Genomic DNA, 13600 nt, shown 5'->3' with positions numbered 1-13600 from the left:
ACCCATTGCTGGAGGGTGGGCGCCCCCTTCTGTTTCCACATCGCCGGAATGAGGGACTTGGCTGCATTGAGCAGTGGTAGCGTTAGGGACTTCTTATATGCCTTTATGGGAGTGGGGGTGTGGTGTAGTAATATCGTTAGGGGGTTTAGAGGTATCCCTGAGCCTGTGATTTTGTGTATCTCCCCCCCCCCCCCCCCCCCGATCTTCTCCCAGTATGGGAAATAGCACTTTTAACCATATTGACATGCTTTAATATTTCTCATTGCAACCCACGATTTACCGTTTGGCTATGTGTAAACTTAATAAACTGCCCGCTCTATGTTTGCTAGTGTTGATACAGATTCCCTGATTGGGGTCAAGGCTAGCATTTAGCTGTAGGTCACAGAGTTAAAATTGCATACTAATATTTCAAGTAAAAATATTTCTGTAGAAACACACTTATAATAACATTTGGACTTACAAAAAAGCTTATTTTTCTTTTCAACAAGTGTAAACTGGAACAACAAGCATGTCTCAGCAGCAAACAGCTAACCGTAAGGTGTCAAGGATCATGTCCATGCCCAACAGAACAGACTTCCACCACAACTGCTACAGACAGCGCCAAACAAGGTGAGAATGCACAGAACGTGACATAACATTTTCCATTGCAAATAGGCTCATGCTTCATTGGATCCAGCTGATACATATCATATACACCAACAGAGTTGAATTATTTATTTTCTGTGATTAGTTATATAATAAATATATGACATTGTAATATTTCTGATGGCCCTTCATAGGATTTATGGACAACCTATCATATTCCGCTGTCTTCTGTTAAGACTCCCCTTGACTTTATAGTATATCGTCTAGATTTATTGCTTCTAGCAATGTAAGTGTAAACACAGCTCGGCATTCTAGAAGAAGAAATAAAAACAGTAGAAAGATCACAATCTCAAGCTCTGTGGAGAAACAACTTTGTCTCACGATGACCCTGTGCAAAATCGTAAAATGTAGCCCACAGCTATCTATTTTTAGACAAAAAAAAATATCAATGTAAGGTATCAATGACCAAATATGGTAGTAAATAAAAATTTAAAAAAAAATCACAAAGTGCATAAAAGTTTCTCTTCATTGTAATTCAAATGATTTCGCCCTCAGCAACAGACTTTTCACTATTGGAGCCACTTTTTTAGGGTAAGCCCCAGGTAACTGATCGCTTTGCACTTTTGATAGATATGCTCTACCATGATGTCCTAGCTCATAAAGAGGTCTATTTAGGATAGCGTAGCAAGAACATGTCCCGAAGATTAGATCTTGTGCTGCTTAGCCATAGAATCTGGATCTAGTGGTAAGAAGGCAAAAATCTGGTTCTGACGACCCAGCTCAGGTAGCCAGCAAGCAAGGGTAATTGGTAGTCTTGGATTCAAGGTCCATGCCAGCAGGAGAGGTTCACCTGAGAAACTAGAGCACAGGTTAGGGCAAGCTGTGTGTAAAGTAAGGCCACAACTACCTTGAAAAACTGTTCTCCATAAACAAAACCCGCTTTCCCCCTTTCTTTTAGACACTTTAATACTAATAATAGATCACGTCTGTTCATTTAATAATTTTCTTTTTTCTTTTTTGTGCAAAATAATATTCCAATTAGCGATGGCAGAGAACTTAAAGAACTGGGAACCAATTAAACTACTTGATTATTCTCAGATTTTCCACTGAAAAAAACCCCAATGTAACCTTAAAAGAAAACCTTTTGTTTAATTACCCAAATATCAAAGATAGAAGCACTTGCAGGATGAGCTTATGAACATAGGCTGGCCTTACCCTCTTCAGCTTCAATACAGTGTGTTCTGCACAAATTCTAAATTCCTCATTAACCTAACAAATGACTGCAAGCTGCGGGAAAAGTAAACTACAAAGCAATAATAAATGGTTGCACTTTTCCTTTGTAGAAGATAATAAATAAAATAATGCCACGAATAGAGACATCAATTAACATCAGTTTATTTGTATAAGAGTAAAGTTTCTTAGAATGTGTGGAACACGTCTACTGTTTGTACCACGGAGTGGACCTCGTTGGATGTAACACTAGCAGAGCAAGTATTTTCTGTAGATCCTTTATTTCCTCATGGTATGATGTTAGAGGAAACCTCTTTTTTTTATATACAAAGCAAATTGAACCACTCTGTCATATACACAGTTACATAAATTATAACAATATCACTGCTATCCACTTATCATCAAACATAAAAGAAACTAAGAGAGCTGTCACTGTCCTGCATGAGATTCACTAAATGAACCTCATGTGCCTGTCTAGGTGGTGTAAGTTTGTCCTTAAAATATTTATGGATAGCAAAACAATTGAGGGATCCACACTTTCATCACCTGTAGACCTCGGTGCACTGTACCCAAGGCTGGCAAACCCCTAATTCCTCTCTTCAAGACCTTAAACACCTTGAGTGCTTGGACTACTTTGTGACATTTTCTTATAATAAATTATATTAAAAAATATACAAATGGACAAAGCAAACATAGAATATCAGTTTTGTATATACTTTTCTACTAAAATTTTATTTTTTCTCATTCCACAGTTTCATATTTTGCAAGTGAATTTTTGTTTAGAATATTTTTCTTTACTCTAATCTCTCTCACACACACACACACACACACGCACGCACACAAACTGACCTATACAGACACAGACAGATCCATACAGTCACACAATGACCCATACAGAGACAAACCTTTCCAATCAGACACACACTGTCCCATACCAACATGGACAGATCCATACCAACACAGACTGATCCATTTAAAATTCTGGTTCTTGCTTTCAAATCTCTACATAATGCTGCTCCCACCCATCAATCCTCCCTAATACACAAGTATGTCCCGTCTAGGCCCTTATGCTCTGCTGAAGACTTACGTCTATCTTCTGTCCGTACTCCCACCTCTGATGCTTGCTCTTCAAGACTTCTCGAGGGCTGCACTCGCTTCCCTCCTCCGGTAGATGCTCACCCAGTCTCCACTCCTTCAAAAAAATTATTTAATTAAAAACCCACTTCTTCATAAAAGCGTATTAATTAAACTGTTAATAGCTCCCGACTCTTGCAACTCATTAGTCTTATACTATGCTTACCTTTTGTGTCACTTTACCCCACTCTCTCTAGCATGTAAGCTCATTGAGCAGGGCCCTAAACCCCTCTGTTCCTGTGTGTCCAACTTGTCTGGTTACAACTACATGTTTGTTCATCCACCCACTGTAAAGCACTGTAAATTAGTTGGCGCTGTATAAATAACATATTAATAATACTGACACACACTGACCCATACAGACAGATCCATACAGACACACACACTGACCCATACAGACACACACAATTATCCAGACAGACACACACTGACCCAGACAGACACATACAGATCTATACAGACACACACTGAGCCATACAGACACACACTGACCCAGACAGACAGACACTGACCTTTTACCTTAATTTCACATATCAGTGCTGTTCATGTGTTTCAGGCATCTTCAGTGCGCCCAGTTACCTGGCGGTGGATCATTCTTCCTGTCTTAGCCCCACTGCTATGCTCCCATCCATTTCTCCTCACTTACAGGGCAAGGGGCGGGAGCGAGCTAATAATGCACCCTTGTGCTGCCAATAGATGTCTGATAGGAGGCCAGGCATTGCGAGCTGAGGTGAACCATGGATGCCGCCGGACCAGTGTTCTACCAGGCACTAGTCAGCAGGCATGTAAGTGCTCACTAGTGCCCGGTAACATGGCCGGCGGCCGCTCTAAATAATTAATTACAGCACGATAAGGGGGCGGCCAAACGAGCAGTGAAGCCACTACTGGAGCCCTAGGCGGCCGCCTAATTGGCCTATAGGCAGCACCGGTCCTGCTGGTGTCTGATTTGGGTGAGTGGAACATTCTATGATCATTCTGAAATTCTCCACAATAAGGAGAGGAGCAAACTTGTGGCAACTTGAGCATTAAAAGTTCCAATATTTGTAAGCTTCAACTGGTGTTTCTGAATATGATCTGAGCAGTATCCAAATCCGGCATTACATCGTACTTCTCTAAGCTTACTTTCTGTGTAATCATCTAACACATTTGTGGTTAAGATACCTCGAAAAAATTAGGTCAATTTAGTTTTTTATTGTTTGGAAATTGACATTTTTAATTTGAGCATTTGATGGTACCTACAAACCCAAGATATGTGCTCAAACAATCTACTAGAAATCACATTGTTGCAGTACACAGCGTGACAATTCATTATATTTGTTTGCCATAATTTTTTTCAGGAGAGGTCTGCACTGGTCAAGATTTGGCTGATCTTGGTGACCGTTTACGAGACTGGTTCCAGCTCCTTCATGAGAACTCCAAGCAAAACAATACAGCAAATGCTGGCTCCAAGGCAACAAATGGTATTATACATTTAATTCACAAATTATTATTACAGGCGTTTATATAGAGCAAAGTTATTCTGCAGTTCTTTACTAATTATTAAGGGGAAGTTTAAAAACAAATAAGACAAACTATTACAAGTTGTTACAGGAACAAACAAGTTTACATTCTACAGGAGCTGGGGTATAAAACACAATAGGTGTTATACCCCAAACACAAGGTGGGAATAAAGTGGTGTATAGACCCAATAATACAGTTAAAAGTATAGTATATAGTTTTAAGGAATAACAGTTAACCTGGGAACGCGTAGTCTGTTCTAAAGAGGTGGGTTTTAGGGACTTCTTAGAGGATCGAAATCTGGGGGATACTCTGATGGGGAGAGATGGGTTGTTCCATAGAAAAGGAGCCAGCAAGAAATCCTGTAATTGCCAGTTAGCAGTATGAATAAGTGAAGACATTTAGTGGGGATTAGAGTTGTTGAGAGCGGTGTAGGTAAGAATTAATAATGTGAATTGAATGCTATACCGTATAGGAAGCCAATGTAACAATTGACAGAGGTGACATAAGAGGAACTTCGGGAGAGAAAAATAAGCCTGGCAGCAACATTAATTATGCACTGTAGAGAGACAGTATGGTTCCTGGAAAGATGAATTAGGAGAGAATTACAGCGTTCGGCTTGAACCAACATCTTAGTAGCATCTTGTGTAAGAAAGGTGCAAATGCAGGCAATGTTTTTTTGGGGAATTGGCAGAATTTAGCACCAGACGGTTATGAGGTATAAAGGTAAGACCGGAATCAAAGATTTCACCAAGGCAGCGAGCTTGCGATGGGCTAATGCCATACCATTAACTTGCAGGGAGATTAAAAGTTATTCAGTTAATATAAAAAATTATATTCATTGAATATTTATTTACAGTGTGTGTATATAATGAATGCAGTGTGTGTGTGTATGAATGCAGTGTGTGTGTATGAGTGCAGTGTGTGTGTATGAGTGCAGTGTGTGTGTATGAGTGCAGTGTGTGTATGAATGCAGTGTGTGTGTATGAGTGCAGTGTGTGTATGAATGCAGTGTGTGTGTATGAATGCAGTGTGTGTGTATGAGTGCAGTGTGTGTGTATGAGTGCAGTGTGTGTGTATGAGTGCAGTGTGTGTGTATGAATGCAGTGTGTGTGTATGAATGCAGTGTGTGTGTGTTTTGCAGAACCTTGGTGGGGGGTGGGCATTTTTTTTTTATTATTATTTTAATAATTTTTTTGTTAAATTATTATTATTTTTTTATTATTATTATTATTTATATTTGTATTATTTTTTTTGTCCCCCCTCCCTGCTTGATACATGGCAGGTAGGGGGGCTCTCACTCCCTGGTGGGTGGTCCAGTGGCATTGGCAGTTCAGTGGAGGGGGCTGGCAGGAAGCACTTACCTCTCCTGCAGCTCCTGTCAGCTCCCTCCTCCTCCGCGCCGGTCCAGTCAGCTCCCCTGTCAGCTCACAGTGTAAGTCTCGCGAGAGCCGCACTATGACCCCGCGGCTCTCGCGAGACTTACACTGGGAGCTGACAGAGGTGCTGACCGGACCTGCGCAGAGGAGAAGAGAGCTGACAGGAGCTGCAGGAGAGGTAAGTAAACGCACACAGCCCCCCAAAAATTGTGCTGAAAAACTCGACTTATACTCGAGTATATACGGTACATCTAAATGAATACAAAAGAGAGGCAACTGGAGACTCGTTCTAGGGCAGTGGAAGAGAGATAAGGGGAGGTGACGTGTATGGGTGTATATATAGGCGATAGTGGAATCCAAAATAATTAATAGGTTTGCCAAGAAAGGCAGTATTATTATTATTGCCATTTATTTAGCCCAGCTTATTCCACAGCACTTTACAATATTATAAAGAGCGAAATCTAACGATAAACAAGACAATTACAAAATGTTACAGGAACAATAGGTTGATGAGGAAACTGCTCAAATGAGCTTACAATCTAGAGAATGAAGTGAAAATAGAATGGGTCCAAGGACAGAGCCTTTTTTATTCCATCTGAGACAGGGGGAGGGGAGGAGATACTGAAGGATAAGTGGGAGAGAGAGGACGAGAACCATGAAAGGCCAAGGGTGTAAAGCAGGACAGCGGTGGGAGTGGTGAAAGGGGGAAAGCCAGTGATTCAACTAGTATCACTGTCTTTGCCCAAAGTGGAGAACCCACACAGAAAGGGGGCTGGTCCACCGGTAGAATGGACAGGTCAGCCTGGTGTTAATGTAGCCAGGCTTCCTGACACTCAAGAAGGCTGGCCCAACAAAGTAGCACCATGCAGGAAGCATCCAATGATGCGTGTTTGAGACAGTTCCCTGATGTCCCCAAAAGCAGGGTGAAAAAATAAAGTTGGGAAATTTTTTACATTTTTTGGAAAACTTGAAGAACAGTGTTGTTCTGCACAATAATTTTAGTTCTTTGGTTATACCTAAAAAAAAATGAATTTGAAAAAAATGGGACATGCCTATTTTGTTTGTATATTGCATTTTACAGCAGACTGGTGGCTACGTTATCCTAGTCTAACTGCTTCCTGGTTTTTGACCATTATTTGAATGCTAGCTGTATGAGAAGTAAAGTGCTGAACACTCACTTGAGTATGAGAGCATGTTATGACCGTAATATAGATTCACAGTCTATAAATAGCAGATATACAGAAACATGTGGCAGCATACCCCCAACCGAGAGAGCATTTAATTTTGAGTCAACACTATGTATGTCAAGTCACAAAGTGAGAGGCAGCAAACGCCGGCTAACAGACACTACGAGATAATTTCTTTCTGCTGCTCAATTCAATTAAAATATGACAATGTGTATTTATATCAAAACAATTAAAAAGGCACTGTGATACACCAATCAGAAAAAGGAAAAACATATTTATATGCAAAATACCTCAACACATTTTGTGCATAATGCATTTGTTCACAGATCTGAAAAGTACATGTATTAATAGCATATGATATTGACTAAGAAAAAGATTGAAAACATAGCAAGTTACAAAAAACAAAGTACAAAGAAACACAGTATTTACAATGAATATTATGTATAAAGATCTTTTAAGTTGGACACAAAGTAACTCACATATAGTTTGTCAATTTATTGATTCTAATAATGCTAACACTGGGAAGCATGAAGTTTAGAATAGACAAAGAAGACTTATAGGAAAACTCCACATACCATAACAACTACAGCTCACTGGTAGTCCCCCATTGTAAGGTGTCAGATCATATTTTGAATGATTTGATATCTTACCTGGAGTACGCCAGGTACTGTTGCTCACCTCCGCTATCATTTCCGGAGAGCTGGATGTCCCTCGGCAGGAACATTCATTAGCTCTCCTGAGCTTGGCTCTCTAGTGGCTCTCTGGAGATGATAGTGGAGGTGCTCGCGACATCCTTTGGACTGCAGGTCAGAAGTCAACCATTGGAAAATGATTTGGCTGCTTACAGTGGGGAGTGGTGGGGCCCTAGGTTTCCTATGGCACAAAATCCACTACAGCAAGCCTTTAAACCTGGAAGAAGTGAGAACTAGGGACAAGATTTGACTGTGAAGAGGTGAAATGGAAATGTGTAAACTAGAAAAACAGTCTTTACTAGATCTGTGAGCACTTTAAATGGTTAAGGTGCGTCCAGCTTGATGGAGCGTTGTACATAATAATAATTGTAAATAATGTATGGTCTTTTTTGACTGTTTTGTGTTTTAGTATTTTGCTTAGACACTTTTACATGCTATTAACATGATCCACAGTAGGATTTTTTGAGCTTCCTTGTTGATTATCTCATCTCTCTGTGAGAGTGTTTGATAAATACTAGTGGTTGTCTGGTATGTGTTTTAAATTTATGATTAACCTGTGTCCTACTTACTAAGAAGTTTGATACGGGATGCAGCTCCTTTTTGCAATGTCTTTAGTGTTTTTCTGCTTGAGATCTCAAGCCTTCTAGTGGAAACGTTGTCACCTATAGTATTGCCACACAGAAGGAACAGCCATTCATTGGAAGGTGCACCAGACCAATTTGCTCTGTATCAACTGTATTCTGAAAAATCAGAATAGAGCATTAATTTATACGATCAGTTAGATTTAATTTCGTCCTTTATTTCTTCTCTAAAATGAGGAGCAATATCGGTGGTAATATCTTGCATAAACAGCCAAAACATTTACATCGGAATTTAAACTTGTCACCCTTTCATTTGAAAACCAGACCAATGTATGTAGACAATGTATGTAGACTAGAACAGAAGGGTTTTTCGAATTCAATTTGAACGACCAAAATACATAAATGATAATTAGTTTGCTTTAAGACCAGTCAGAAATAACGTCCTTGTGTTCCTGTCTTACTAAACATGGTGTAGACATATGTATAATGAGCTGTGGCTGTCAATACAAAGATTTAGATGAAGCATCTGGTCTGAAAGCTAGAAGCAGCTTTACTGGAATGAAGTCCAATAATTTATTGGAATCTCTAACATGCTCCCCTCAAAAAAACGTTGTTACTTAATTAGCACCTCGTTAGCAAAGCAAAACATTTTAGAAGTTAATTATCACATTTTCCTGGCATGTCATTGGTACAATGCTGCAGCCTGGTGCGTTTAATACATAGAAAGACATGGGTCTGGCCATGAAATTATCATGCAGAGCGTAAACCTCTGATCTTTACAATATAGTATTTTACAGATGCTGGGATGCTGTGAGAAAACAGGCACTAATCTCTGGGAAAAATTATAATCTTTTGCAAATTCAGGGCAGAAATGACTACAACAGTTGCTTTATTTGTCATGTTTATTATTTTTTTTTTCCTGTTTTTCAATGCAATCTGTGTACTTGGTTGACCTGATTTAACTCAGTCACAAGGTTAAATGATCTATTCAGTTAATGAGAAATGCTCTTAAAGCGAGAGGTATGTTCATAAGTAGCTTTAGCCACTAATGACTAATGCCTAACAACCTTATATTGAACAGTAAGGTTATAAAATAACCTTGAATCAACTGTGTCTGTATGAATCATTGAAGACTTGTCTATATCCTCAAGCAGCTATGTAACAAAGATAAGGTGCAGTTAAGGAAGCAGGGTTGGATGACCACTTTTGTATAAAGTAGTCCACAATAGAAAAGGAAGCCACACTCATAAAACCGTAAAAGAATCTCTTGAGCATGGGCTGGCAAACCCTCAATGTCTTATGGTCAGAAGAAAAAGGTGGTCAGGCACTGCATCAATTCAAGCAGCTTTATTGGACATGACAGACATCGAAACATTTCAGCCCAAACAGGGCCTTTGTCAAGCTTGACAAAGCTCTGTTGCGGGCTGAAACATTGCAGTGATGCAAAAAATATTAAGCTATAGATTTCATACATATGGCTATATACCGTATTAATTAAGTAACACAAGGGATTTAGCCATAGCCTACATAAGGTCTAGATCAGGGGAAGGGAACATTCGGCATTCCAGAGGATGTGGACTATATCTCCCACAGACATAATGATGGTAAAGCATGATGTAGATGTAGTTCACAACATCTGGAGTGCGGTAGTTTCCTACCCTTGACCTAGACCTTATATGGGCTATAGCTAATAATTATTATGGTACATAGATGTATGTCTGAAAATTTGTTAACCCTTTTTCTTCATAACTAAAATGTTTCATAACTTTTATTAATTTTGTGTGCATGTCTCTGCACCTTTTCTAGTGCCATAATATCCCTTTTTAGAACAGGTTCTCAAATTTGTAAAGCATATTCAAGGTGTGGTCTCACCAGTGATTTATAAAGAGGCTACATTATATTCTCATTCCAAGAATTAATGCCCCTTTTTATATATGACAATACTTTACTGGCCTTAGCCACTGCTGATTGACATTGCACATTGTTGACTGGTTTGTTGTCTATCACAATTCCCAAATCATTCTCGTGTTTTTATTCTCCTTAACTCACTAACATTTACGGTGTAAGTTGCTTGTGCATTTGTAGTGAACCGCTTGGTATCCTGCCTGGGTACCTCCGCCAAACACGCTCCCTAGCTATCGCCAGGACACTATTAACACTTCAGCCTCTAGCCGCTGCAGTTTTGCCCGGGTCTCACCGTCGCTTCCCACCCTGAAACAGGGTCCTGGATCCGGCTTCTAGTGAATAAAGCTCTCCTGCAGAGAGTATAGCTGTATAATTGGTACACCCAGTCGAGACGGAGTGAAGGGTGTAAAGGAATTGGTTTATTATGGCTAAGTTGCCTGCTTTTATACACAGCCCCCAGCATGGGGTCTCAAATTCAATGCAAGCCAAGCCCCTCCCATAAATCTCTGTGCCTGGGAGACAATTGCTTTAAAGGCCAGTAAGCTAAGGCAAGCAAACATAAAAATATCCCAAAACATCATAAAAACATACAATAACCCCACAAATACATATTTATATAGCCCTGATATGAGCGCCCAAGTTCTCCTAATAGCGCTCAGATCCATGCAGTGTAGGGGCAACGCCACCGTGTTAAAGTTCTGACTGGCCGCACACGTGGTCCTCTGCTCAAAACAGTTCCAGGGCGTTTGGTGCTTTGGCCGATAAACTTTTGGGAGCTTTTGGGGTACTCCGCTGGCTCTTAGGTAGTATTTGTGCCCCTTGGTCTCAGGCACCTTCCCTCTAAAAATCGCTCTGCTAGCAGGGAATACTTTAAATGCCAGACCAAGTAGTCTGGGAGCTACACTGTCACCTCATGCCAAATTTAGTTCCATGACGATCGCGGCTAAGTACTGCTGAGGATAATGCGTGGGTTTCTTCATGCGATCGGACACCAGGGAGATCGTGTTCGGTTCCATTCAAATTAAGAAAAAGTGCCAAACCAGGGGCACCCAGGGAAAGCTGCTAATGCTGACTGGGGAGTTTTAACTCCCAAACAGGGTCTTTGGATACGCCCTATAGTCCTCGGGCAGGAGGATAGCTAGCAGGCTCCTCCAGGAGCTCGTGGCATAGGTACGTTTGCCAAAGCATTTTTTACCCTGAAGTGCATAACTTTGCATTTTTCTACATTAAATGTCATCTGCCATTTGAGTGCCCAGTCTCTCAGTCTATCTAAATCCCTTTGCAGCAAAGTAATATCCTGCTCACATTGTATTATTTTAGAATTTACACAGAGTTGTGTGTCATCTGCAAATACTGAAACATGACTTTCAATGCGTATTTCAAGATAATTTATAAACATGTTAAATAAAAGCAGTTCCAGAACAGAACCCTGAGGGACACTACTTACCACTTTTGTCCAGTTTGAAAATTTACCATTAATGATAACTCTCTGTACTCCTTTTTTCTATTTTATGCCAATGTTCTACCCAAGAACAAGAATTTTCATCTAGACCAATTTCTTTGAGTTTGAACACTAACCTATTGTATGGAACCATATCAAATGCCTTTGCAAAATCCAAGTAGATCACATCCACTGCAACACCCTGATCTATACTTCTGCTTACTTCTTCGTAGAATGCAAATAAATTTGTTTGACATGACTCATGTTTCATAAAACCATGCAGATTTTTGCTAATAATGTTCTTCTTAATGAAATCCTGAATGTTATCCCGTAATAACCCTTCAAATACTTTAACAGCCACAGAGGTTAAGCTCACAGTTCTGTTATTTCCAGCCAAATATTTTGAACCTTGTTTGAATATAGGAACCACATCTGCCTTCCTCCAATCCTCCAGTATGATTCCTCAAAGCTTAATGATTTTGGCATCATGTATGGCATCAAATTACTAATATATACTAATAATGAATTCTGTAGTGGTTCCAGCTTGTTCCAAACAAAGAATGTCCACCAAAATAACATGGGAAACCTAATTTTGGGTTCAGACTCAATACCAAGAGTTTATGAACCATTGCACAAGTTTAATCAATATAGTATTTTGAGACAATATTTAATTAATTGCCTTTAGACTACCAAATCAGGTATGATATCGTACCAATGAGAATTTAATTATTTAATTCATCTTTTTTGCACAGTGTTGGACAAGACTCTTGTGGCCAGCTGCAAAGACTCCATTGGGTGGATGTTTTCTAAACTGGACTCCAACGCCGACCTCTTTCTGGACCAAGCCGAATTGGCAGCTATTAATCTGGATAAATATGAGATTTGTATCCGGCCTTTCTTCAACTCCTGTGACACCTATAGGGATGGAAGAGTATCCACTGCTGAGTGGTGCTTCTGTTTTTGGAGAGAGAGTAAGTGAACAACCTAACGACCATTAAAAATAAACCTTTATGCCTAGCCCTAAAATTAATCTATTATCATGAAGATTGTCTACACTTTGTTTCTCACTTGTAATGGTAAAATGAAAGGTATAAGACATAGCGTAACATAATGGGGGAGATGTGTATATATAATTGTGGTATTTCTGGCACTTGGGACTCATTTTGTCTTATTTTTGTATTTGTGTCTGAATTTGCTTACTAGTCATTGGAGGAACTACTGCAGTCGCATCTGCGACCGGGCCCATCACTCCAGGGGGCCCGGACCCACGCAAACTGGGTGTCCGACGACTATGTTACGTGGCCCTGGTCCGCGAGATATAACCGCCAGGGCCGAAAGTTCAGGGGCCCATCGGGTAGCCCATGATTTTAGGGCCACTGGATGGCAATGAAGTTCCAGGGGGCCCTGTCAGCGCTTTAACAGCGTGACCGGGCCCCCTGTGATGAGATCAGACGCAGGGAGGAAGTGACAGCCCTGGCCACTTCCTCCCAGCAATCACTGTGCTGCAAGGGAGGAGAGGAGGGAGTCAGAGTGAGAACTCTGACTCCAATCAGCATGAGCCACTGGACCCAAGGGAAAGTCACCCTCCTGCATCTAAAAGGTGGGAAACAGGACGGTGACTAAAACATTTTGCATGTATGTGTGTTAGTGTATGTGTGTCTGTATGTAAATGTGTGTATGTTTGTATGTATGTGTATGTGTGTTTGTATGTCTCTGTGTGTATCTGTATATATGTGTGCCTGTATCGTATGTGTGTGTCTGCATGTTTGTCTTCGTGTGTGTGTGTGTGTGTGTGGAGGGGGACATATGGGAAGGGGGGGTACGTGTATGTATGTGTGTGTACATGTGTGTCTGTATGTATGTGTGAATGTGTTTGTATGTGTGTGTCTCTGTATGTGTGTGTCTGCATGTGTATCTGTTTGTCTGCATGTGTGTGGGGGGGTGTCGTATGGGAGGGGGGTTTGACATA

General features: G+C 40.4%; 1 protein-coding gene across 1 annotated transcript in view; it reads left to right on the top strand.

Moving 5' to 3' along the window:
- Positions 1 to 13600, top strand: part of SPOCK2 (SPARC (osteonectin), cwcv and kazal like domains proteoglycan 2) — a 42209-nt gene that overhangs the window by 13822 nt on the left and 14787 nt on the right. The window contains exons 5-7 of the mRNA XM_063433853.1: positions 489 to 609; positions 4287 to 4409; positions 12384 to 12602. Of these exons, the coding sequence (XP_063289923.1) occupies positions 489 to 609; positions 4287 to 4409; positions 12384 to 12602 (463 nt within the window). The remainder of the gene's footprint in view (positions 1 to 488; positions 610 to 4286; positions 4410 to 12383; positions 12603 to 13600) is intronic.

Source organism: Pelobates fuscus, chromosome 10, assembly GCF_036172605.1.
Source record: "Pelobates fuscus isolate aPelFus1 chromosome 10, aPelFus1.pri, whole genome shotgun sequence".
Classification (NCBI taxonomy): Eukaryota; Metazoa; Chordata; class Amphibia; order Anura; family Pelobatidae; genus Pelobates; species Pelobates fuscus.
The sequence above is the reverse complement of the archived record's forward strand: the minus strand, read 5'-3'. Positions and strand labels throughout refer to the sequence as shown.